The sequence below is a fragment of the Perissodus microlepis genome, chromosome 5 (assembly GCF_051167445.1).
Source record: "Perissodus microlepis isolate ML-2025 ecotype Zambia chromosome 5, ASM5116744v1, whole genome shotgun sequence".
Classification (NCBI taxonomy): Eukaryota; Metazoa; Chordata; class Actinopteri; order Cichliformes; family Cichlidae; genus Perissodus; species Perissodus microlepis.
This window is the reverse complement of record NC_140465.1, coordinates 30349541-30376681: the sequence shown is the minus strand read 5'-3', so window position 1 is coordinate 30376681 and position 27141 is coordinate 30349541. Positions and strand designations below refer to the sequence as shown.

Below are 27141 nucleotides of genomic sequence, written 5' to 3'. Positions count from 1 at the left end.
TTTGTATAATTGCATGAAAAATTTATTATTATTTGTATAGTTAGACTAAAATGTGAAAGTAAAACTACAACAAAGACTCTTACAGATTACACTCACTAATTGGTTATATACTCGAGGTAATTATACAATAAATGCCAAGAAAATACTATATAATATAATATTAATATAATATAAAATATTCCTTACTAGTAAAGGTCCAGCTTTCATTTTTGTGTCTCTCTGTCAATAACATTTAAGCAGTAGTAATGCTCCTTCTGATTCTCATTCTCATTTATGGGAAATACCCCACTTGTATTGAAACTGTCTTCTATTTTGTAAGTAAACTCTAGAAGCTATCTACACCCTTTACATCTGGACTTAACCCTTTAATTTACCTCAAGGTTGAACATTTTTCTAATGAAATGGTTTTACTTATTTATTTTACAGGATAGTTCAGACTCAAAATTGACTTATTGCCTCATTTAGACTTTAAATTGGAGCTTTAAATTACTCTCTGTGAGTTATGCAGGTTTGGCTGCATTAATGTCAACATCTGTTAGGGGAAAATTAAAGTAACAAAATTCTAGGGGGGAAAAGAAAACTGTGTTCCTCACATGAAAGTTGTCTAAGAGAAGGATTTGCATTTAAACTGTTGAGAATAATCAAAACCTTAGACTGGATGACATATTCTAAATAATATTAGATGATATTTTAGTACTTTTTTTTAATATAGTAGTTTTTTTTCTAGTCATGTCTCCACTTTTACCTGTTATTTAGTAGCATGCTGCATATACTAAGATCTAAGAAAATTATAAGAAGAAAGAGGAAGATGTCAAATGGTTGAATGACAATGAAGCTGAGTCTGTTATCTATTTCTAACTAAAGCTTTTCATAATACATCATTTGTATATTTGTAGTATTTCTCCATTATTAAGTACCAAACATCAAGCTGAGGTTTCTGTTCTTTAGATTTGAAGAAAATTAAATATCAACATAACCAGACGCACAGAGTAAACCATTGAATGTGTGCTGTTTGTTCTGTGTGACATTGAGATGGCATCATTTTTCTATTGAGTGTGTAGGGGACCTTAACATTTCCTTTTTCTCTGTCTTACTGTAAAATTAAGACTAAAATTAAGTTCCGAGGCAACATGAAGGTGACTCCATCGTTTAGTAGTGAACATATTCGCCTTACGTGCAAAAGATTCCTGCTTTTAGAATGAGAGAAGACATAAACCCAGCCTCAGGGGGTCACGAGCCCAGGTAATCATTTATGTACCAGAAGGGGCATCCAATATGAAATCTGTGCCAAATCAGATATGCATATCCATCGCTTGTGGTCGCCCCTTGGAGATGAGCCAGCAGGTGAAAATACCTCCAACATATAAATCCCATTTATTCAGTAGTGATTAGTAGTGATGTAATTTGTTGTGATCTTCTCTGTTCTGTTTATATTTATATACTATACCATATTAGCTCATCTTTTTATCACTAATATTTTGGATAGGATAATATTTCCACATGTAACTAACTGCACAATTTTCCATTTTAAACCCTATATATTATTATTTAGAAAATTTTAAAAATTGCATTAAGGTTTTGAAACATTAAATATTCCATGTTTCTTTAAAGTTATCTACAGTAATAAAACATAATAATAATAATGTTTTAGAAAGATTCATTTAAAGACTGTTCCAGTGTTTTTATATAAAGCCACGGAGTCTTTTATGTAAATGCCCTTTATATATTTCCTACCTTTGACATATTTCTGCGAGTGTATGTACTGCCAGACTGGTTTTTCGGACAAGAGGTTCCAATCAGCGTTCAGGGATTTTGTGGGCGGGGCCTGCGGTGAAGTCACTACCCCCCTTCCAAAAGCTTGTTGATTGACGCGCACCAATGGCTCCTCCTTGAAAGTCTTTTTTTTCCCTCCCCCTTCGTTTTCCAGTGTAGTGCGTTGATTTCATACCAAAGTCATACTTAACATTCCACTTATACTGTCAAACCTCTGAGAAATATTAAGGAAAACAACAGCGCGCCAAAATATAACAAAGTTACTGAATTGACCAGTTTCCCCCACTGAGGAGAATAAGCTGACTGCAAGAATAAAAAGGTAAGTCTTCCACAAATGTTCCCTCTTTCTGTCCACAGCCTTTTTTCTGGGGAGTTTTTTCATGCCGCTTGTCTCGGTGAAGTTTTCAGATCATTGTCATTTTTTACATTTTTCCGCGGAGCTCCCTGCGTTGGGAGGGAAGAAAACATTTGCAGTTTGATACTCTATTGTGTTTGACTTTCCCAGTGTGCATGGATATCTTTGACAGCCTATGTGCAATCATATTTCCACCGGTAGCCCGCTCATTGGCACATACTTTTACCTAAAAGAGAAAAAAAAAGAAAAAGGTTTTCTCGTTTGACAGAAGGAAATGGGAAAAACATGTTTGTTTTCTGTCTCGGACAGTTCATACCTGGATCCAACTCTTCCAGCCTTGCTCCTCAAGAAGAATCCAACAGTTTTACAGACAAGCACGGAGAGAGACGATTTGGACGAAAACGTTTTAGAGGAATACACAACATCAGCGTGATTTGGACCTCTGCATCACTAAGGTAAGACAGCTTCTTGATTAGGAAGCGAGGTTAAATAAATTCTGGAGGTCTTGTTGATGCTTCCTACATGGAATTACAAATACAGAGTAGTTTTCTTGATAACGCCTAAACAAACCAAGATTATCTCATATAAAAGTGTGTGTGTGTGTGTCAGCTCAGCTACGTCTGCTTTCGCTTTAGCTCTTGCCGGGCAGACTGTGAACAACATTGCAGTATGTTAATACATTTTTAAGACTAAATTTAAATCAAGCATTTTCTTCATCAAAACACTCACAAATTAATATGAATGATTTTTAAATGGTTTGCAATGAATCAAAGTTTTAGATTAGAAAACCAAAGCTTTTTTTCACTCACATCTGGAATTACACCTTAAAGAAAAATCTAAATTCATTTATGTACATGCACATTGAGGTGTACAAGAGTATGCAGTGTAAACCACAGAATAAAAGTTGTTATAGAAAGTAACTATCTGTCTATCTATTTAACTATCTATCTATCTATGTAGTTCTTTGTTCTTGACTTTTTCAAACGTGGCATGTGATGATACACTGCAAAGTCCTTCTAAGTACATAATTCATAGGTGAGGATTTGAGATGCATGGATACGTAGCGAGCTAATTGTATAATTATATGAGTGCCACCTCAGGCTACACCTGCTATACAACTGTGTGTGGTTAGTAGAGACCTAGGCGAAAATAATATGTGTCCGTTTTGACAGAGCCAAACGTTGGCACCTCCTTTATCCTAAGTTTGCGCGGTCATATGAACTGCACAGTTAAATCACTGACAGTCAACACGTTTGACTCAACGGCAGAATGCGGTCTGTCAGGTTGGTCGCTGTTAGCAGAATAACCTGTTAACATCTGTTACTGTTTCCCCTGCAACATTTCCTAAAATTCAAGGCAGAAGGAAAGCCTTTCTCTTTTTTTCTTCTTTCACATCATTGTCTTTCATAAACACAGTTGTAAATTAAAGTATGACATTGATTTGGTGTAGCCCTTTAAGCCCGCTCTAAAGCCTTTTAAAGCAGAAGGATAATCGGCTATCAAATAGGGTGTCTCTTTTCTTGCTGTCACGTTAGGTCATGGTTGAGAAGCCAGATCTCCAGTTTGGGGCCTGCTTAAGACCTACATGTGGAAATGTTCTGAAATGAAACACCAACATGAACAACCAAACAATGTGCCCTTGGTAAATGAGACACGCCAAGATGCCTAATAATAGATTTTGATGCTGATGGGTAAATCTGGAGAGGATTAAGCATTCTGCTGTTCCGTCAGATTCTCTTTCATTGTTTTCATGCAGCCTGAATACATCAGGCCTCCCACTGTACAATGTGGTCTTTTTTTTTTCCTTGAACATACTTTATATTTCTTAGCCATTGTGGATTCAGCATTTACACTTTGTACTTGTGTAGGAGTTAAATTAGGGGAAAGTTTTATAGCTTTACCATGTCACGGAGGTTAATTAGATTACTTGTGGTAGTATCCCCTAAAAGTGGCTGTTTTCTCTCCTTTTTTCATCCCCAGCTGTGTTCCTTCGGGCTGTTTATTAGAGGGAAGAGTTAATGAGCATGTGTTCTCTTCATTAGGGTAACAAATCAATCCCCTTTATGTTTTTGATTTTTCTTTTTAAATATGCTTAATCAGAAACTCTAGCTACTATAGGTATTTCAAATTATTTGTGGTGTAGGGCTAATTCCAGTGGTGAAGTGGATCCTGTGTTTGCGCTGCAGAGAGTTTACTTTGGATGCAGGTCTGTTGACCGTTTGTCAGTAGCAGCTTCACCCGTTTGTGTCAAACCCACAGAAGACCAGCTAATGAGCTTTTGCCCATTTGTGCAGACATTGGTCGCTTTTTAGCACCAGTTTCAGAAGTTCTCATCCAAATGGTGGACACTTTTGCCTCTGTCAACCCAGACCTGAACAAATACCACTTATGTCTGTGCGGTGAGGACACAAAGAGAAAAGCCTGCAGCTCTCAGCAGAAAGGCATTAATGATGATCTGGATTACAATATGCAGTTTGACACTGTCAGCTAGTAATGGCTGGACTGAGCTACTTGTTGGAGTCATAGAGCCAAAAAAGAAAGTGTAAAAATCTTTCAAAATAGAATTCACTTTGAAAGTCCTCAGTAATGCAATTTATCAACATTTTATTCACATTAATTCACTGCACATGTTTACATATCCTCCAAACCATGAGGTTTGAACAGATAAGCTTTCTGGTCTCCTCTTCAGACCACTGAGGGGAGGAGCTGGGGAGTGGCTGAGAACAGAATACTCTTTGTCTCAGTTGTCCCCAAGTTGCTAAAGGTTTTAGTTGTTCTTCCTCTGGCAACCAAGTGTTAGCAATGTTCCACATTTCTTTACTCGAAAGAAGAAGAACTCAGAAAGAAATGTTATTTGTGACAATGTCTGTCTCCTCTCCAGCCTCCATTATAAATAACAGGAGGCTTACTCCTGCACTGCTTCATAAAGTGTCTGTGTGTGTGTGTGTGTGTGTGTGTGTGGCCTGTGTCGCACTGGAGCTCCAGTGACCCAAGGGCACTCATGTGAAACTCCTTTAATCCCTCTGCTCAGTGTTTTGGGTTGGGGGATGATCTCCTTCTGCAGCACAGTTCATTTTAGTTGCTCCTAATATAAAACATCACAGGTGTAGTCGTTTTTAGGCTGATTAGACTTTTGTCTTCAACAGAAGAACAAGTTTAACCTTTGGGTGTGCTTTTTATGTAAGATTGGAGTTTTTTTTTCCTCGTGATACAGCTCGTATACAGCTCTGATCACAGCCATGGCTGCTTTTAAATGCCTTGTGCCACGATTTATACGGTTGCATGAATTATTGGCTGGTGCATTCTGCTGCAAAGTTATGCATGTCTTAAAGGTTTCACAGATTATGGCTTTAAACCGCTCCTCTCACCACAAAATGACCAATTCAGGCTAGAATGGCTTCTCTGCTACGTTCCCCAGAAAATTTCCGATTAAAATGCTGATTCAGGCTGTAAAGAAAAAAAAAAAAAAGCTCTCTGGCTTTCTGGCCCTGCTTTGTGTCAGTCTTTCCCTTTTCAGCTGGATTAGGCTTAAATCTCTGAACATGTCACAGTTCAAGGTAGACCAAATAGCCAGCAGCATCCAGTGTTAAAATAGAACAACAAATGAATGAATCGGGCCTTATGTTCATGCTGTGCCTTGACGTGTGATACTCATTTATCCGCCTTAGACTCTGTGACTCATAGGAAACCAGCTACCTCTTTTTGCCTCCATGCAGCATGTTAGTCGGTTTCCATGCTATGTGAAATGATTAAAAGAAAGCAATAAATAATAGTCATTTCTCTTCATTTTCATGGTGTAAATAATCGAGGAATGTGTGCCAGACACTTCCAGCTCAGATCGCTTTCTTTTCTGCGTGCAAGACGTTATTCTGAGGCTTATTTTTTTCCTCGGGCAGGCAGCTGGTATCAAACTGCAAATGTCTGACTTGACAGAGTGTGCATGTGGTACGTGTGTGTTCATGTGTTTGTCTTAGCTTTTCCCTCTGCCTTTCTTTCTGTCTCTTGCCGTGTGAGCTGTTGGCCGTCCAGCCCTCCTCTCACTCTCAGCTCTGATTGTTTCCTGAGTGCCTTGCCAGATAGGAAGTAGGAGGAAGTTATTGGAGGAGCTGGAGAGAATTTATTAGGGCCAAACACAGACACAGAAGGGAGAGGGGAAGGTGGTGACTCTGATTTTTTTTTTTTTTCCTTTTTTTTTTGGAAGATGTGGCTCGTGCTTTCATGAGTCTTAAAAAGGCAGTGGTGCCTTCAGCAAACGCGGAGAGCACATAGCCTGACACTTGTGCCAGCTCATCACCTTAGATTTATCTCCTAAATGAAGGCGCAGTGCTGCAGTTAAACATGTGCATATGTGTGTTCTGTGTCAGGAGGAATAAGGCCATGTTTCTAGCTCTTGTCAGAGAGCAGCTTTCCTGGCCCGGAACCTAAAATGTTTTCTTTATCTGTAATCTGACCTTAGAGAGCAGCTGCTCCTTCTGCCGCCAAGACCTGTTGTTTCCCCTGTTAAATGTGTGTGTGTGTGTGTTTGTGAGACTGTTGGTGTGTGTGGTGGGGGTCTCACTTTGAACGAGAGCACTGACCCTACAGCTGTGAGCACCCTTCAACCTTAACAAGATGTGTGCTTCTCTAATGTGGAGGAGTTTGGGTCTGTGATTTGTAACTGTGTATACACGAGACTTTAAGTTCAGTGGAGGTGTGTTTTACTCCCAGCTAAGCGGGGGGGCTTATGTCTGCCAGTAGGGGCCTGTTCTTTGCCAACAAGTGTCCCAAGTCTTACAGCAACTAAACAAAGACTTCATTTATAACGACAGGAACAAATCTTGTAGTGTACAGATGGAAGAATATACAATCCGACTGTGAGCAATGACAGAGAGACATGCAAACACAACAGGCTTGATGGATCAACAGTGGAAGAGACAGATTTGAAGGAAATCTGTTAACAATCTGCTTTGGGACATGAGTCAGTAGAACTGAGTCATGGGGTGTACAGAGATGTGAACAGATGAAGGAAGCTGATCCTTTCATGGTGCTTTGTTTGTGCTTTATCTGAAAAAAAACAATAATAATACAAACGATATGCACTACCCCAAGTGGCCAAATGAATCAGATGTACTAACATTACAGCCAAAATAGGTTTTTGCATCCTGGTATTCAGCTAGTGAGGTTTATAAATAACTTGATTCTATAAAAAATTATGGCTGACACACTGAAACAAAATCCTAAAGCAAATGCGCGTGTTGCATTACATACACCTTCATTTTGATAAGGCAAGTAGAATTTTTTGTTTAAAAAATAAAAGGAAAACACCTGTAAAGATATACTGCAAATATATCTAATGGCTGTGTCAGATATCTTGTTTATAACCTTGGCTCCAATGTGTCTTCTACTGTTTCAGTCCTGTGGACCAGGTTCAACTTTTTAATAGTTGCTGTTAAAGGCTTAAATACCACAATGGCAAAAAAGGATGATTTCTGTACCAACGTATTAGAGATCACAGAATTCATGTTATATTTACTTAAGGTGTTTTTAAAATTTTAAATGAGTTACATTTACAAGGTTGTGTTTTCTACCTTAAATTCAGAGTAGGAGTAACCAGAGTAGTTGATGGTTTTATTATTAAAGCTTCTAGTGTATTACTATGATCCATCCTGTCTGGTCTTTACTGCTTAAAAAAAGGCAGTAAAGAAATTAAGAATTTATTTTTATAACGTTTTTGTTTTTTTGTTTTTTTTTTCAATTTTCAACAGAAAATGTATTTGCTGCATTGACTTCATTCTCCATCTAAGCCTTGTTACTGGCGTTTTACACAGCCAGAAACTGCAAGAAAAACAAATGTATTAATTAAAAGTGATGAATTTGTCAACAGTTCTCATGACAATTTTTTTTTCACGGAGTGTGCAAATAACTCATAAACAGAGAAGCCGTGCAGGTTCAATGGAACCAAAACGGATTCAAATGGAGTCAAACATTATGCTCGTCACATCGACAGCAGAAAGTTGAGGGAAAATTTCTTCCTGCTCTGCTAAACCATGACATGCTCCCTCGGATTTAACAAGTACCGTCATTGTGAAATGGGCACTTGTAATTGGTCAGGGGGGCATTTAGTTTCATTTTTATTGAAATAATTATTTTGAAAATAGAAAATAAAACCTACTAAAATACTTATCATGGGCTGTCAGGATGGGTCCATTGTTGAAGTCGGTGGGCCCAGGACTCTTAGGCTGACCCACAATGCTGTAGACCAGGGGTGTCCAATCCCAGTCCTCGAGAGCTACCGTCCTGCAGGTTTTAGATGCATCCTTGTTTTGACACACCTGAATCAAATGAATGGCTTGTTATCAGGCCTTTGCCAAACTTGATGGCATGCTGAAGAGGTAATCAAACCATTAGGGATGCATCTAAAAACTGCAGGACAGTAGCTCTCGAGGACTAGGATTGGACACCCCTGCTGTAGACTGTTTAGAAAAGATGCATATAGCCCTCTGTCACATCCCTAACTTTAGCAGAAAACAAAGAAAAAAAAAAGATTTGGCTCCTGTACTGCTGTTTAGAAGGGTTGGCTAGTCAGATGGAAATATTTTTTTGTATATGGCTATAAACAAGTAATTTCCATGACTGAATGTTAGCATAGGGGTCTATGGAGTCTGATGATCTTTAGGAGCCAGCCTCAAGTGGCCGTTAGAAGAACTGAAGCTGTTGGCTTCATTTTTTTAAGTTGTGGTTTTGTTTTTTGGGAGGCCTTTCTGTGACACATGTAACCTGGGCGTTGAAATAAAAGTTTCCCTTATTGCTATACAGCAGAAGCTTAAAGCTTAACTTTGCACTTGTAAGCTATTGGACACATACTGTGCCCTCGTGGTACTTACACTGCTGTCCTAGCTCAGTGGGCTCACATGGCTCTCACGGTGGGATGTTTAGTCTCTGCTAAAATGTATTACTATGATCCATCCTGTCTGGTCTTAAACGTCTTCGAGGTTCGACAGATGTTCTTTTCCCACCGCTGGACTCGAGAGGAGATGTTGCCGTCAGGCCATAAAAATCAGACATGACAGAGAAAGTTTGACTCAAGGTCTTGCCTCACTGTAGTCTTGGAATTCCGCTGCGTAAGTAGAAACCCATCTGGTTGGTCCATTTGAGAGACCCAAGATGATATCATGTTCAGTGGAAGATAAATTTGAGGAATAACAGACAACATATAAAAATGTGTCAGCCTTTTCTGTTTGACTAAATGTTATCCTACCAACTGCTGAATGCCAAGACACCTATTTCGTTTTTACTGAAAGAAACAGAATCTGTTTTCCGGCCTGTAGGTGTTTGTAAGTGATTTCCTCCATTCTGTGTGACTTATGGATTCCCTTTCCTGATTAAGGCTATGTTGACAACTTTCCTCAAGCAAGCCAGCTGAGAGTGACTCAGTAGAATTTCTGGAATTCATTGGTACATTTTACCACACACAGCCCTGTCTCAGAAGAAGGTAAACTCAAAGCAGTGCCAACAAACTCCGGTCAGTTCGTAGATGGAGCCGGAGCAGAGATAAGCCGATTGCTGAAAACAGAATGTAATGTGATCGCTGGGTACAGGACTGGGAAAATGGGTAGAGGGATTCTGGTGCATGAATGGTGCTGTTTCAGTGACTGTGCGAGCCACATAGCTTTGCAGTGTTATTTACATTCCTGCTGCACATTGGAATTCTGTAGCATGTTGGTCCCAGAGTCCCATGGCCTGACTCCCAGACAGAGGGAGGGGAGGTGTGTCCCTAATTTTTATGTAAAATGTGAGAGCAGTGTGTCATCCAACCAGGACACATTAAAAAAAGTGTTTCCATCTGGCAAAAGATCTAAAAGTCTTACACACAGTTTTGTACATGGGAGCTGCTGGTTATTATCAGTATCAGTTCCATAACAGTTTCTCAATTGTGCTATGAAATGTCAGCAAATTAAAATGAGCCAAAGTGTGTCACAATTGTCTAAGCTGAATGGAAAGGAAACAGAAATCACCCTTATAAGATTTATATTTCATACTATGGTTTACTCATGAAAGTGACCACCGTCTCATTTTTGTCTCACACAACACAATTGATTCATTCTTAAGTAAAATGTTAATTAGGCCATGATATTAAAATGGCGAGCTTGCCACCCAAATAGCTCTGACCTATTATCGATGTAGGACCTTTTGATGATAGTCCTGCAGTTACTGGTACTAGGACAGAAGTAGGTGATCCTTTAGGACATGTGGGGTGCAAGTGGTACCTCCATGGATCGGGCTTGTGTAACATGCAGATGCTTACTGGATTGGGATCTGGGAATTTAGAGGCCTGGTAAAAGGCATGAGCACTTTATTGCTTTCCTTGAGCTGCTCCTGCCACACTGCAAGGTGCGTTCTCCTGCTAGAGGAGGCTGCTGCTGTTGGGAGTGCCATTTCAGTTAAGGCTGTGTTTGGGGTGCAAAACCAGAATGATGTCATTCACTTTAATTTGTATTTAATTTCAAGCCCAAAACATTAAGGATATTCCTTTTTAAATCTCATGTAACAGGAAAAAGAACTGTAAATTATTCGAGTAGAGAATGAGAAACTGAGGATTTTCTGTCACCTTTGCTTCACAAGTACTTATTGCTCATTGAACATGCTCATTCAGTTAATGCCACTCAACATCAGTCAACTGATTTATTTTTTCTATCAACACTGAGGACTGTTTGTATTTTAATCATTGCAAGTTGTTACTATGCTGTGGAGTTTATCACCCAAACTGGCTCGAAGGGACATTACAGTGCATTGGTGAGAGATCTTCTAATTGAATCAGTATGTTAATTACAACTGCTTTACTGGTATTTTGGGAGTAAATCATGTTGGACAACTAAATCCCAAACCTCCTCATCCTGACTCATTTAATTGGAGCTCTCTACAAGTATGAAACTAGCTGTTGCGTTTGAGTCCATAAGACTGTCCGTCCAACATTTATCATGATGTCGGGGCCATTGTCCTGACTTAAATCCTGTGACTCCACTCGGAGATGTATTGAAAAATTGCTCCACTGACAATGCCCTCCCTCTAGTCTGAGCTCTGAGCGTCACAAAGTGGGAGCGTGTTCACTGCTGATGTTGCATTCCAGCTGGAACAATCCCACTGTTTTCCAGACTCCAAAGTGGACGCCTAAATTGGACCCCCCTTCCCCCCTCCAAAGTCCCCCCCTAGTCCCCCCCCTCCATACACACCCCTTTTCCCCCTCTGCTCTCAAACCTACCATCCAAACCACCCACCCACCACCCACTCCTCCTCCCATACATGCATCCCCTGGTCTCCTGTCCTTATTTGGGTAAAGACGTTCTGAGTGCTCGTTGGAGGGGAGGGAGGGGAGGGCGCTGGGTTGACACAAGGGAGGCAGGAGGAGAAACAGTGAGCACTCGCAGCCCTTTCTTAATAAGGACATGTCTGGAATTCAGGCCCCTCTCTTAGTGAAGAGCCTCTCTTTTGCAGCACCTCACTTGAACACGCTCTTGTGAGCACTTGGAGCTCCATTGAGGTCGTCGGATCTGATGTTACATTGAGCGCTGTTTGCGGCTCTTCACTGCTCACAGTGCAGAGGAGGTTCGCAGTGTTTTCTCTGCTATAATTGGAGATAAACAACAGAGCAGCCACCTCTCCCTCCACGCCTCCCTAACTGTGCCATCAGCCTATGATTACGGTCTCGGCTTTACTGAGGCCGTTACCCCGCAGCACCTGCGCACACATTAATGACATACTTTGAAAGACATCTTCACACCAAGCTATATGACCACCATATGCTATACTTGAGATTGAGATAGACGTGCATTGAAGATTACATTATTGTTTATAAAAGTAGACGTTTTGTGCTGGTTTAGTTTTTAATTTGTTCCAATGCGGACAGCGTGACAACAAAGTAAAAATCACACTGGCGAAACTCTTGTGGTTGTTTCAGTCTGCTCAAACATTTTATGGTTTTAGCTTCTAAAATGTAAAGATGTGATGCTAGAATATGCCATGTATTATAGTAGATTGATTAGGGTTTTGAGATGTTGGTGAAATAAAACATTGCACTTGAAATCATCATATTGTGCTGTTGGAAACCATAACGAGCATTTCCCAATGTCTTAATTTATCTGCCCACATGACATTGTAGGCCCAAACTTTTTTTTATTGTTGGTTTGTTTTCCACTTCTTGTTTTCTTTCTTTAGCAGTGCAAAATGTAAGAAATCATCACTTTTTAGAAGTTAAAACCAGATTTTTTTCTTTTCTACATAAGTAATTAAATGGCAATTCATAGTTTATGAAATCATGAAAGTTAATGAAGTCAGTGCAGGGCTTTCTAATTGTTTACTTGCACACATTTTTGATTCTTATTTATCGGTAAAGTATCACAATCCCCCCCCCACAAATTGGCTAGATAGATTATAATTAAACTAACCCCAACTCTAGCAGTCACTGGGAGCAGTCCAGCCCAGTGATTCGTGAGGACTGAGATCATTTGAGCTGTTGATGAGTGCTCAGTTTCAGTGTTGAGTTTTAACACCATGACCCTGTCTCAAAGGGTCCACCGTAACCAGGACCCTCTCAGCTAAAATTAGCAGCTTGACTTGTGGATATTTCTCAAACTCTCGCTTTGGTTCAGTGTCATCCATAAAATTAATGTTGCATGTTGCTTGTGGTAGAATTTCACTGCAGGAACAGTATTGCCATACTCTATTCACCTTTGATCTTTTGTAATTCCTTTTAAATGATGATGGGAAGGGAATGAAAGCGTCACTAATCCCTCGCCTCTGCTTTTCACCATCAGACATTTTGTTATAGCTACAGTAATTGTAAAGTGTGTGTGTTGTTCTACGTACTGATGAAAAGCATGGAAAAAGAAAGCCTAGGAGAGATTCCTGCGCTCATGAATGATGAATTTCATACATTATAGTGTATGTATAGTATTTTTTTTTTTACATTTATATTTAAGTTTCTTCTTGTTAAAAGGGAGTTTATTCTCTCTTGTCTCATCAAGTTCCTCGTAGTGTGTTGTACCGTTGTTTCCATTTGTGAAGTTATAGATTCTTTACCTTGCACTATAGAGAGGATGTTATAAATATCTTGGCTGTAAAACTGCCATTACAAACAGGGGTTTTATTCACTGTTGTTACTAATTTATGTTTTCACCTGAGAATAGAAATGTTATGGGTTGATTTTTATGCTATTATGATATCCTGCATTTCTAAACCTCGTAAAATAATGGTCAGTAATGAAAAAAAGAACTGGCTGGGTCTGTCCATTATACTTTATTTTTGTCAGTATCTGCAGAAATGCTGAAGCAGAAACATAAGCATCCTGGGAGGATAATGGTTACCTCATAGACTTCCATTTTAGAAACAATACAATGCTGAAAAGGCAGCTTGAAAAATACTTAAGAGCCATGCCTGCAGTCAGCCATAAGCCAACCACACTGGAGCACAGTTCCCAGACCACAAGAATTCTTTGAGGCCAGCGCTGATTAGTGAGGTCTTTAAACTTCGTTTTATGGAATATCTTGAATTCATTTGGCCATTTCAGAGACATAAAATCAAGGAAATTATCATAATGATTACGGGTTGCATTGTTTATTCTTGCAAATTTAATGACTGCAATAAAAAAAAAAAAAAAAACGTCAAAGAAGGTAGTGGCTGTATAGATGAACAACATTCCTTTTTCAAGGAGATCTTCTTTGCTCAAGTCAAATGTTTCCAGTTGTGAGGATTTCTAAGAAAAAAAGACAAATTTGAGATTTGAGTCAAATTTGAGTTGTCTTAGATATAACGGAATTGATTGAGTTTTACTAGATATCTCCTCAAGGTTATCTGGTGTCTGTTCATAGAAGGCATCAAGTCAAAATTTATTTTTTTGAAGCTCAGCAGTGTTGCTTCATAAACTCTAAGAACAATGTAAGACAGTTGTTCACTCCTGACCCATTTGCCTGCTGCTTAGCACATATCACAGCGTGTCCATCAAATTCATGAAACTCCCCCATCCAGTTAAAGCAGTACTTCCACAAACCGACCTCTGTACAAAAATAAGACAATTTTATGTTGGACATTTTATGTGTGTTACCAGATAATGTCACATGTCCTGTACCTTGGCTTAATTTGGATTGTGTAAACAATGGATTTGATCTTGATAAAAGATCAAACTTCTACTATGGCAACATCTGTAAATTCTATTAGGTGAGGTTTTACTGGACAAAAAATATATTATAATAATAATAATAATAATTATAATAATTATAATAATAATAATTATTATTATTATTATAGTAATAGGAACTGAAGTGAAACATTGTGCTTCACTGATTTGTTTTATATTCTTTTTTGGCAACAAATAAGGGTTAAATTATGGATTTGGCAAAACAGACAATACTTTTTCAATGAGCGTTTCCAAATAATGCTGGACTAATGATAAACTGTTTCTACATTTCCTCAGACCCTTTAACTTACTGTTTGGGTGAAAAACACTGTTTGTTGGGTTGTGCTCTGGTGATGATCATAAAAATTGTGATCAGTATGGGACTTTTAAAAATGTTTATGCAACTGTATTCAACAGATCACCTACAGATCCTTTGATACCGGGGCTCAGGGTTGGGCCCAGGTGGAGCCGCCACAATTGCGTCCAACGAGTGGAGTGCCAACGGTAGCCCAGAAGATGGGCTGGACGGGGACAATGAAGACAAGACCATGGACGGGGATGCCGAGGGTGTGTGGTCCCCAGACATTGAGCAGAGCTTCCAGGAGGCCCTCGCCATCTACCCTCCCTGTGGAAGGAGGAAAATCATCTTGTCAGATGAGGGAAAGATGTATGGTGAGTTCACTGGATAACTGCCAGAGTAACAAAAGAACAACAATTACATGGAAATCCACTCCATAATGAATGCACGAAAATGAGAAAAACATTCATTCCACAGAGACTTGTGGCTAAAAGAAAACAAACACTGGTAATACTTTCCTGAAAAGAAATGAGAAAAATACTTTTCTTCTTTTTGCGCTCAAAACTTTGCTACAGAATGTTTTCTTTCCACTCAGAGCTCTCTTTAACAAGTCTGTACCTGTTGTGCTGTGACCCAGGGGCAGGTTCTTCCAGTCGTACCAGCACTCTCAGAGCTGGTTATTGCTGTCCTGAGAGCAAATCGGCTGCTCTCCCATTGATTTACACCTGTCTTTTTCTTCAGAGTGTTTTTATTGCTTTGTTTTTTTTTTTCCCCTCCTACTATTTCACAACCTGTCCTTCTCCACAGTATGTTGTTAGACACACAACCTCTTTGTCTTCTTTTTATCTCTGAACAACATCTTATATACTTTTTTTTTTTTCTTAAACACACTGGTATCGCTGGGAGAATTTTGCCTTTAAGTAACCGGTTAAAGCCGGTTTTCAGGAGAACTGTTGCGTTTGATGCAGGATGGCTCAGTTAAATTAGCAATAATTAGCCCAGCATGAATCGAGACTCAGAACAAAAACATCACTTTGGCCTGCTGTTCTGCCGAAGAGTTTAAACATCCATATGGTTTCGGAATAGTTGCGCTGTTTCCTGCAGCGTGTCCATTAAATTGCAGGTGTTGAGCCCCTAATGTCCTGAAACGCTCCAGATGGATATGTTGGCAAGGCCTTCTGTAGAATCACTCGCATGCAGGTGTGGGAAATTTAACACACTTGTCTTTGATTATTTTGATCGTACTCTCCCATTCCTAATGTCGAGACTGTTTTCTTAATGAGATTTTATTATTTTATCTTGGAAATGTAGCTGAAGAGCCATAAATGTTGAATGCGAGAAATCAAGCTGTTTTTTTTACGTTTGTACTTGCTGTGCCCTCTTTTTGATTTTGCTAAGTTGCAGTGATATTTTTTTCAACATTGTAACTCAGCCCCCTTGTGCTTAGTAAGAATTTCCTGCCCTTTAATTAATGTCCATCAAGGCTCTAAAAGTTTAAACTTATTGTAGCTTCAGTGCAACCATAAAAACCATCAATCATGGCCATCAAAATGTCAGAGGGACTGTGTATCTTAGAAGCATCGGTGTTTGTTTCTTGTGTGGCTTTTATTTGCTTGACGTCAGATGGGATTCTTTTGGCATGGTTCAACCAAGATGGAATCTTATCCTCATTTGTTCAGCAGATTCGGATATTCAAGGACAAGCACATACCTGAGATTACTCAGCCACTGCTTCAGCTTCTGTTGTTACTCTCAACCTGCCTTAAGGAACAAAGTAGTCATGAAACGCGTGGTGGATTAAACGATTACTCAAAACTTATTTAAAGTTTTGTTTGCGTAGATGAATTTCTAATAATTAGTTTGTTTATCAAATATTTCTGACATACTGCTTTTTCTTTTGGATAATTTTAAATTGAATATTTTATGGTTTTGCTGATTAATTTAATATTTTATGGCATTAAATACGGTCACAGATTAATCCGCCCCAAAAAAGGAACATTTTAGCATGGATTTAACAAACAAATGACATATACATATACTGTAAATAATGTAGTTCAGTTTGCTCTCACTATGTGATGGCACAAATTATCCCAAAGATCTAAATTTTTATGTAGGTGTCTATCGCATAGGATACACCTGTGCTGATACACTTATGACAGGTTACTACTGGCTGACAACAAGATTGGTTGGGTTTTATCCAATGCGATTTAATTTTATATGAGGTAAATCAAATAACATCTATCAACTTTTTATTTTGGCAGATTTGAATATCATGCATAAACATATACATATGATATAATGGGATATAATGGGAAAAATATTGTGACATATTTCTACTAGGTGCCAGAGCTAGTTTAGAACATGCTTTGACTTTTGCACACACATAAACTTTTGAAGCATTTTCAAATTTACCCAAGTAATGTTTTATTCCACTTTAGGTGTGCAGTGCTGTGTCTTCCCTTCCATACATTTGTCATGAGAACACCAACAAAGAAGCAGGCTTTGCACAAACCTGCCCCTTCAGCAACAAACTGTCAAGACCCCTTTTAGAAGCCCTTTTTTTTTTTCTAGAGCATTAAACACCCTCTCCTTTTACAATAAGTCATCTGAGGCTCTGCTGGGAGAGCCAAGGAATGCCCCCAGAAGAAGCCTTCTCACAAGGTGATTACCTCAGATATCTAAAAGCTGCCCTGACGTGAGGTTAGGGGAATGTTAACGATTGCACTGTATGTAAGACTGTCTACCTAGCAGTCTCAGACTCCAATGGCCTCCAAAAGCAGGCAAGTCATCCCTCCCATTGGGAATTCCATTCTTTCTTCCAGGATTTTTATTTGCTGGGAAACCTTTGCAATTTTCCATTAGCAAGAAAAGACTACTTTATACTCATGTGTTCACTGCTCCACAAGCCTGTCTAGACTTCCCAGTGCCATTTCCAGTCACTTACATAGCTCAGGGGTGACAGAAAGTTCAAATAAGCCCAACAAATCATGTGCTAACAATCAGATTCATAATGTTAAAAAGTAAATCTCTCTCTCTATTTGTTTATATATATATATATATATATTTTTTTTTATTTATTAGGGGTGCAACAATACACAAATTTCACGGTTCGGTTCGATACTTTGGTGTCACGGTTCGGTTTATAAAATTATAAATATATATTTTAACTCAAAAGTACAGTTTTTAAATTTAACCCTAACCCTTGTGCGTGTTTTTTATTTTGACAGCGAATGGGCACCTGCGGACCACTTACGTGCACCCCTGGTTATATAGCTCATCATATTGCAGCCACAGAAATTATTTTGTCCATGAAACCATAAAGCTGCACTTTCTTTTTGCCTTATAGTCTGATTTGTCATAACTTTTCCGTTTTGTGGTAAGCTTTTCTTTGGCTGTCACTTCTTCACCCTGACCTGTCTTATTTGGCTCAGCAGAACTAAAATATATATCCTGCTGCTTTTACACACGCACTCACATAACGCTCAGCGATTCTCTGCGCGATCAACCTCTCACATGTTTAAGCTTGCTGCGGGAGATTTCACTTGTCATGTTTGCGTAGTAAGCGTAGGGCAGAGATAGATTTTGGTAGCCCGACTGGAAAAATCGCTAGCCCCGGGACGTCGGGCTAGCGATATTGCGAGCCCTGTATCTGATTGAGGAATCACTCATCTTTGGAAAAGAGAGTTTATTACAGAGAAATGGCTCTTTCCAAAATAAAAGCTATACTATACGCTTCTTCTGGGCTATATTCTCAGCAGCATATTAAACATATCAGGTCCCCATAAGGAGAATCATGTGCTAACGGCTGTCTAAATGACTCGGGTAAAGTTTGTAGCATGCCTACTTGTTGTTTTTGTCGGCTTCCACTTGTCTTTGCACTAGGATGATGTAAATGTGCAGTCATATTCGTTGTGTTCCCACTAGTGCTTTCAGGTTAATCTCGTTGAAATGACCTTAACGCCACAACACGGCAAATCTCCGTTAACGAGCTACCCCTGATCGCCCGTGCATGGGGCTAGACTGCCAACACGTTAACGAGCTAACTGCGCTAACACACTAGTTCCCACCCATGTAACAAGCATTGCGTGGCACATCCAACATACTGTTTTACTTTAGTCCATGACGCGCTTACCTTCAGGGTCATACGTCACATGAAAACCAAAATAATTCCAAACGCCAGATCCGAATGAGGGTGGGAGAGGTTCAATTTGCCATGTTGCAAGGAGAGCTTAACTTCTGTCTCGCTAGCTTGCCCTGCGCTCTTCCTTCTGACGATGCTGTCTGTGTTGAGCGCTCTCTCTCTTATCGTTGCACCCCTAATAAATAAATAAATAAATAAATAAATAAATATATATTAGGGGTGCAACGATATTCGTATCGATATTGACCGTCCATGTGCTTTCAGTTCGGTAGGCATATGTATCGAACAATACAAAATTTTTAATTTATTTTATCAACTTTTCTTCTGACGATGCTGTCTGTGTTGAGAGCTCAGTGGATCTACATTCGACTACTCCGCCTAGGCTGTACTGTCGAGTGCAGATCCACTGAGCGCAGCGCAAGCTAGCAAGACAGAAGCTAAACTCGTTGCAACATGGCAAATTGAACCTCCACCACCCTCATTCAGATCTGGCCTTTGGAACTATTTTGGTCTTCATGTGAAGTATGACCCTGAAGGTAAGCGCGTCATGGACAAAAGTAAAACAGTATGTCGGATGTGCCACGCAATGCTCGATTACATGGGTGGGAACTACTGCGTTAGCGCAGTTTGCTGCACAGGGCGATCCGCGGTAGCTCGTTAACAGAGATTTGCCGTGTTGTGGCGTTAACGTCATTTCAGATTAACGCTGACAGCACTAGTGGGAACACAATGAATATGACTGTACATTTACGCCGACATCATCCTAGTGCAAAGACAAGTGGAAGCAGACAAAAACAACAACAAGCATGCATGCTACAAACTTTAGCCGAGTCATTTGGGCTACGTTCACACTGCAGGTCTTAATGCTCAATTCCGATTTTTTGATCAAATCCGATTTTTTTGTCTGCTCGTTCACATTACAAATAAAATGCGACAGCAAACGCGCTCCAGTGTGAGCGCTCAAAGCGGCCCGCATGCGCAAAAGAAGACGTCACACCCAACGCGCTCTGTTTAGACCCAGAGCAAACAATATTGTTTGACTGATGGCCCTTAATATAAAGACTTCGGATTTTACGTTTCCCAATTTTTGCTTTAAGTTATTTTGTTATTTACATAATAATGTAAATAACCTAATAATTATCCTTATTGCTGTCAGAATCTGCAGATTATACAGTACAAATAAAATGTTCACGTTTCTCCAAGGTTGTCTTCCCAACAGTTTCACTGACATCTACACTGGATGGCCAGGAAGCGTTCGCGATGTCTTATCGGGGCTTCTCCGGCGCTGATAATTGGCGTCTGTCTTGTGTCAGTGACGTAAAAGACGGATTTAATGCGACATGACCGTTCAAACAGCAGTCGCTTTCTAAAACATCGGATATGTATCGGATTCAGTACCACATACGAAAATGACCCAGATCGGATTTGAAAATATCCGATTTGTGCCGTTCACACTGTCATACCATGATCGGATATGGGTCGCATAGGGTCAAAAAAATCGGATTTGATGCGCTTTCGCCTGCAGTGTGAACGTAGCCTTAGACAGCCGTTAGCACATGATTCTCCTTATGGGGACCTGATATGTTTAATATGCTGCTGAGAATATAGCCCAGAAGAAGCGTATAGTATAGCTTTTATTTTGGAAAGAACCATTTCTCTGTAATAAACTCTCTTTTCCAAAGATGAGTGATTTCTCGATCAGATAGATTTATTTTTTTATTACTTTGTTGTTTCAGCAACATTAAATTTAAAAACTGTACTTTTGAGTTAAAATATATATTTATAATTTTAATAAATGACAAATTAAAAAAGCATGAACATTTTTTTGTATCGAAAAATTATCGAACCTAACCATGAATTTTGTGTATCGTTGCACTCCTAATATATTCATTCTGTCACAGCTCCGGAATTGTCAACCGACATGAGTCCAATTCAAAATAGCCTCTTCTTACTATATTGTATTGTATTGTTGTTAAGTTGGTTTTGATCATACGTAGTGCAACAGAAGTGATTGTAGCAGTTTGTAAGAGGTAAAAAGAAATTAATTAATGCTAATAACAGAATGTATAGGGGCATTTTTAGAAGAAGGTGTGGCACACACAATTTGCCCCTTGCACAACCATGAAATTAAAAGCTTTAAATTAAAAGAGTAAATGGTTCTGATTTGGATTTAAGGTTTTCTGTGTAAACTGGTGTTTTAGCAGCTGCAGGGCGCCGTAAAAGTCATTCTCCAAGTACAGTGACCAAGAGAGAAAAAAATATTGCCACTAAAGTTTTATTACCCTAAGTTATTAATAATTAATATTATTATTATTAATTATTAATTAAGTTATTTAATTAATTGGCTTGATTCTGCTTGCATTCAATGCAGGAAGTAAAATGCAATACACTAAAATACAGTAAAATTGAACACTAATGAGGTTGGTTATGTTTTAGACTCAGAGGTCACTGTCTCAAAGTCAAGTAGCTAATTCATGCCCCTATAAAAGCAAACTTTAATGGGTTTTATGACCCCCATACTTGACTTTAAATTTTTTACTTAATGTCTTTAACAAGTTTTAGAGCTGCTTGTTTGTGGATTTTTTTTTTAACTTGGGGATAGGACCAAGCAACCTGTTTACAAAATTCAATGCAAGCTATAATGCATATAATGCTACAATGCAAGCTTATAAGCTTATATTAATAATCTTATAACAGACAGGTGAGGGGAGTCAGTCATCTCATCTTATTCGTAAGTAAATATTTACCAAAATGTCAAACCTTTTGGTTGCTTTTTCAGATCATTTGTTCAGAGTAAAGGAACTCAGTTGTTACAGGCAAAGGTTATCGTCTGCATCTTTTCAGATTAACGAAAAATAAAACATTTAAACAAGAGTCAGGAACTTAATTCTTGGTAAAATGAAATGGTTGGCTCACGGCACACAGTAAATTTGGAGGAAGTGTCGTTAGAAGATGGAAAAAATGTTGCCCGTCTTGTTTGGCCTCGGGGCTGTGCTGACATGTTGTTCACCTACGTTTTCTGGCCTCAACAGGTGTGTCAAACCCAAAGCACACACCTTTTTCTCTTTTAGACCTGCAGCTGTCACTACTAAAGAGCACTCTGGGTAATAAAAGTAGAGAAAGATTTGAGTGCTAAACAGGGGTTTATGTCTGTTCCTACCTTCGTGGACCGATGTTGAATTGCCAGCAGGTTCAGTGCATGTGCACAACTGTGACAAAACACAGCATGTATGTGGACATATTTAAGAAAAAGAAAAGGGGGCGGGCAGCTTTGGTTTGTAATGATGACTGAGCAGCCATGTAGCTTCTCTGTCAGTTACTCACTGAGATGTAAGGAATGTTTTCAGTCATGGCTGAGCAGTATGTTAGCAATTTAGGATTACCTCAGTGTTATGACAAGGGAGGAGAGAAGATAATAAGGGCGTATAAAAGGTTCTGGGTGGTGGGGGTTATGGGGAGTGAAGAGAGAGTACCTTTTTGCTCACTATCTTGGTGTGTAAGTGGAAAATTCCAGCAGTAATGTAGTATAAGAAAAAGATAGGCGTGTCTTGTCAATGAAGAGGTTAAGAATGGCAGCCTGCAGTGATCTGAGGGGGTGTTGAGCAATCAACAAAAAAGTCATAAGCAGTTCAAAAGGCGGAAAGAGAGATGGAAAGACCAAATGTAGAGAAAATAGAGGACAATGAGACTTTGCATACCACTGTAAAAGTGTGTCTCTGTTTTTGTAAGCACCTGTCATGATCCCCTGCAGTCTGTGCTACTCCCGCTCTGATCCCCCTGACCGTGTCAAATCTGAGCAGATGTTGCTACCACGGGTGCGGATTGAAGACGCAGTAATTCTGTTGCTTTTTTTTTTTTGTCTTACAGTTTTAAGGAAGTAGTATCCCTAAAAAGTATCAACTAATCTAACCGGTCTTTCTGGGTATTCTTTCTAAAGAAGAACTTGCTGAAGTATTAATTAGCACAAAACAGCTACTGGCATACACTGTTGCTACTGCTTTGATGTTTTTAAGAAATTAATGAATGAATTATTTTGGTAATTTATTTTCGGAGTATATAACACCTACTGCCTCCATATATTTTTATAGTCAGGAACTCCCCCTATCACCTGTGCAGAGCCTTTTTATTCCTGCTTAAAATAAGGGTGCGGGATCACCTTTGCTTAAAATCACTATCCACAATTTGAATTCCAATTTTTCTTACCTGTGTCTAGATGTAATCTAGTTACAACTGGGCTATAATGTTGGCTTGTGCAGTTCGTACCCATTTAAGGAGATTGGCAATATAAAAAAACAAACAAAAAAGAAAAAAAACAAAGTTACTTCCTTATGAGCTGTAGGTAACATCTTTAAAGGATGTCATGCTTTTCATTTCAGATGGTTGACATAATTCCTGGTACTACATTTAGTTGTTCAGGCCTTCCCCTGCAAGCTTTACCAGTATGATTCAGCTGCTGTGCATCTGAAAAAAAGAAAGAAAAACTCTTTACAAAATAAGTTACACCTCCAAGGTCCACAAAATGAAGACTTGGTTCTCAGCACCTCAACTAAAGAACTTCACTGTCCAACAGGTGAAAGGTTATTATTTACCACACAATTCAGAGCCATTACTGTGCTCATCACTGTGGGAAGTTTCAAAAATCTTGACATCACCATAACAGAAAGTTGAGTTTTATTCAACCTCTTTGTAGTCCGGAAAGTGTGCGAGTTACACCTCATCCACATCTTTCAAGTTCTTATCTTTCTTGGTCAAGCCTGTAGCACCAAATTAATTTCAGTACACAGTAATGTACAGTGAGATATCGGTTATATTCATATCAGAACTGTGGGGTTGTTGTTGCTGCATTGCTTTTCCACCAGCTGAAGCGATTGAGAGTGACAGTTGGGTGGGGGTTGATGTCATTGTTCTTTCTTTGCCACACTCTGTTGGGATGGTCGGCAGCAGGTGCGGCTGTCTGCTGACTGCGGGGTCACAGGGTGCTGTTGTTTTGGGAAATGGGCTACTTTACTGCCAGGTGGCAGTTGCTGGCAGAGACAGTTATGGCTTTGTGTTTCCTGCAAGAGTTACTGCCCTTCTCAGCTGCCCTTTTGCCCCTTACCCCATCCTGATGGCCTTCACTCCAGCTCTAACCCCTGCTTCTCCCAGGGCTGGGAGTGCATATGAACATATGTGTGTTCACCCGAGTTCTGGCTGTGTTCACGGGCCCAGGCCAATCAGACTGGCTAGCACAGATGTGACAGGCTTAGAGGAATGCTAGGAATGCGGAGGCGCTGAAGCGGGTGTGTCCATCCTTGGCCCGGGGCAGAAGGGGAGGGACTACCTCAGTATCGGCAGACAGTTCAGCTCTGCTCTGCTGGCTGACTGCCGGACTGAGTGGTTGGCTTGTACGGTGAGTACTGCAAGCCTACTGGAGATGGCCTGCAGTACTTTTATGGTAATTGCACTAACCATGGCCTTCTGGAGGCCAAGTGCTAAAGTGAAAAAAACAGGACTTGTTTCTGCTGCTATTATGTGTCTGGAAAGCTGTTGAACAATTAGACACATAGTCTTTTGTGTGTTCATGAAGGCGCATCTTGACCAATTTTGTTGGTGTAAATTTATGTCAGCAAGTTTAGCAGAGTTAAGGCCATTATTCATAATAATACGGCAGTTCAGCCTCTCCCTCTGGCCCGATTTTCAGCCACAGAAACCTAATAAGCGTGACTTGGCAGAGAAGATAACTGAAAGCACTGATGGACTGATTTTCCATTGAGACAACATAATAACACTTTTTGCACTTCTCATACTCCAGAGATGATTTTTGCATGACCACAGCTGCAGTTTGTTGAAAAGGTATGGTTTGATGAATCACATGCGCCGCACTGTAGACATAGAGGACAGTGAAAGCCCGAAATAGAATCCTGTTCTCTGCACAACCTGTTTGTGCAGAATGTCGAGTGTAGATGTTATGGCATGGGGAAAAAAAAAACGCGGTTCTGTTTTTAAGTACTCTTTGTAATTAGGCTTCAGGGCCATGTGAGCTGAATTTAAGGAGGTGTGAAACAAGCTAGTGAAAACCCAGGGATAAAACAAATAAATTTACTATTTGCTAATTTGCTTTAAAAAAATCTTCCTATAGGAAACAGAGGTGTTTCTGTGGCTCCTGACAAGTGTTCTGAGCTTTGAGAAATGCCACACTACCTTTCTTTTGACATGAGATCATGACTTGAGAAGAGTGCCACCTTCTGTCCAATTTGTGATATTGCAAGTAATCTCCAAATGTTGAATGATATATATATATTTTTTTCAATCTGTCTGCCAGTTTGTGTGTCATCATATTAAAAGTGACTCTGGAGACACCTGCTGTTTGTCTGTCTGTGCTTAGTGTAATCCAATTACCATCCTGTAAGATAAGCCCCCACTATTTTTTTGTCTCTCTTTTACAGGTCGCAATGAATTAATAGCGAGGTACATCAAGCTGAGAACAGGCAAAACCCGGACAAGAAAACAGGTAATCAAGTTTTTTACGACTTTAATGTTTGGGTCCAGCTACTGACTGAGTGACGTAGAAAAAATCCATCATCAAAACAGCTTTGTCTGGTGGCTTCCTTAAAAAAAGTGGATTATGAGTACTTCAGAGGACAAGTCTGGTTTTAAAATTTGCTGTATTATTATTATTATTATTGTTGTTGTTGTTGTTATTATTATTAACAATTGATTTGATTTTGGACAAAAATAGTATAGACCACAAATTATCAAACTGAAACATTAAACAAATACATTTTGTCTTTATAAATAAACCTTTAACTTATCATTTTTATTAATTAGTTCATTCAATTAACTGTCTAGACTTTAATATGAAAAAATAACGGCTTTGTCCTTTAAATCCACTTTCTTATTTTATGTGTAGATTTCTTAGTGTGTGTCATGATCCTGTAAAAGGTGTGTGTGTGTGTGTGTGTGTGTGTGTGTGTGTCAGCACTTGTATAGATGTGTGGCCTGTGTGCATGGATCTGCATGCATGTTATTTTTATGCTCAAATGCTGTTTCACACCCCTTTAGGTGTCTAGTCACATACAGGTGTTAGCACGGAAGAAAGTTCGTGAATACCAGGCAGGTATAAAGGTAGGTGCTGCCAGCCTGCCTCCCGGCAACACTGACTGGGCGTCTCTTTCCTCTTTGGTTACGGCTTCTCTCTTTCTTCTCTTCTCTCTCTGTCTCCTTTCTTCTTTCCTCCTCTTGGCTATTTTTCTGTGCAGGTTTCTAGCCACTTGCAGGTTCTCGCCCGGAGAAAATCTCGCGAGATCCAGTCAAAGCTAAAGGTATGCGCTTCACTGCGGCCTGTGGGGCTGGTAAATGCTTGGCTTGGCACTAACCCGCTAATTTGTGAATATATTTATCAGTCCTTGCTTTAAGATGAGGTTTATTCTGGCTGCATAAGTAGATGCAAGCTTGCCATGCGCATTATTGTTTAACAGTTAAGCTTTAGAAATCATCATAATATTGCATCTGTGCCATGCATACAATGCACCGACAGAGAGAGTTTTTACTATGATTTTGAGCTGTAGGAATGCATTCAATCTCATCCTCTGAATTATTCTATCTCATCCTCTAGCCTCTACTTGAAATGAATGCTGCACAAGCTGATGAAATTTGAATGAAAGATCATTTAGCTGCATGTTGCTCCAGCTATGTATCTTTCCTTTGTGCCAGTCATGCTGCTGCATCACACTGTACTCTTCTGAGACCTTTTCTTTCCCTAAAACTGTCTCTGACATCCTGAGCTCCTAGAGTGTGCTTCTTTGTAATGCCTTTTGTAAAAGTCAACATAGAAAAATAATCCTCCATTGTAATCTTGTGCCTCCTTTTGACTTTTCTCAAACTTCGTAAATCCTCTTTCAACTCTTTATGCTTTTTGTTGTTTTTTGCATTTTCACATATGAGTAAAAAACTATATCCAGACACTACTTAATACTAAAGATACTGTGATCTTTTGAATCCTAACCTAAGCCTAAACTTGAATTAACACAGACTAATCTGGGGGAAAATGGCATTCATAGCAGGGATTTTTTTTGTTTAAAAAAACAGAAGAAAAAACTGTGTAGTCTCATTTTGTCAGTGGTGACATCCTATATTCAGTGCAGTGCACCCAACGGTGGCTAGTATTCTAAATTAAAAAGAAGTAGATGCATCAAGCATCACCTTTCATAAATTTTGACTTTATTTCTGAGCTGTCTACAAACTCCTAGGTTATGTTGAATACAAAGACCCCATTTAAAATGAGTTTTTCTGATTACATAGACTTTTCATGGTGAAATCTTCACCCTGTTCCTCCCTTGTTTGTCTACAAATTCTCCGCTAACCGTACAGGTCTCACAGAGGTCACTTTATTAGTCCTTCTAATTATCTCACATGAATATTTTAATGAAAAAATAATACACTTTTAAA

At 39.3% G+C, this 27141-nt stretch overlaps 1 protein-coding gene across 11 annotated transcripts in view; it reads left to right on the top strand.

The window, feature by feature from the left end:
- Positions 1–1905: 1905 nt before the first annotated feature.
- Positions 1906–27141, top strand: part of tead3b (TEA domain family member 3 b) — a 31656-nt gene continuing 6420 nt past the window's right edge. For 4 of the 11 annotated variants that reach the window (XM_084929316.1, XM_084929312.1, XM_084929313.1 and 1 more), the window contains exons 1-6: positions 1906–2092; positions 2438–2583; positions 14694–14948; positions 25140–25204; positions 25756–25818; positions 25953–26015. In XM_084929316.1, coding sequence (XP_084785442.1) covers positions 14825–14948; positions 25140–25204; positions 25756–25818; positions 25953–26015 — 315 coding nt within the window. In that variant the 5' untranslated portion in view covers positions 1906–2092; positions 2438–2583; positions 14694–14824. Of the gene's footprint in view, positions 2093–2437; positions 2584–14693; positions 14949–25139; positions 25205–25755; positions 25819–25952; positions 26016–27141 lie in introns of those variants that run through there. The other 7 variants (XM_084929319.1, XM_084929318.1, XM_084929315.1 and 4 more) reach the window with 4 other exon arrangements.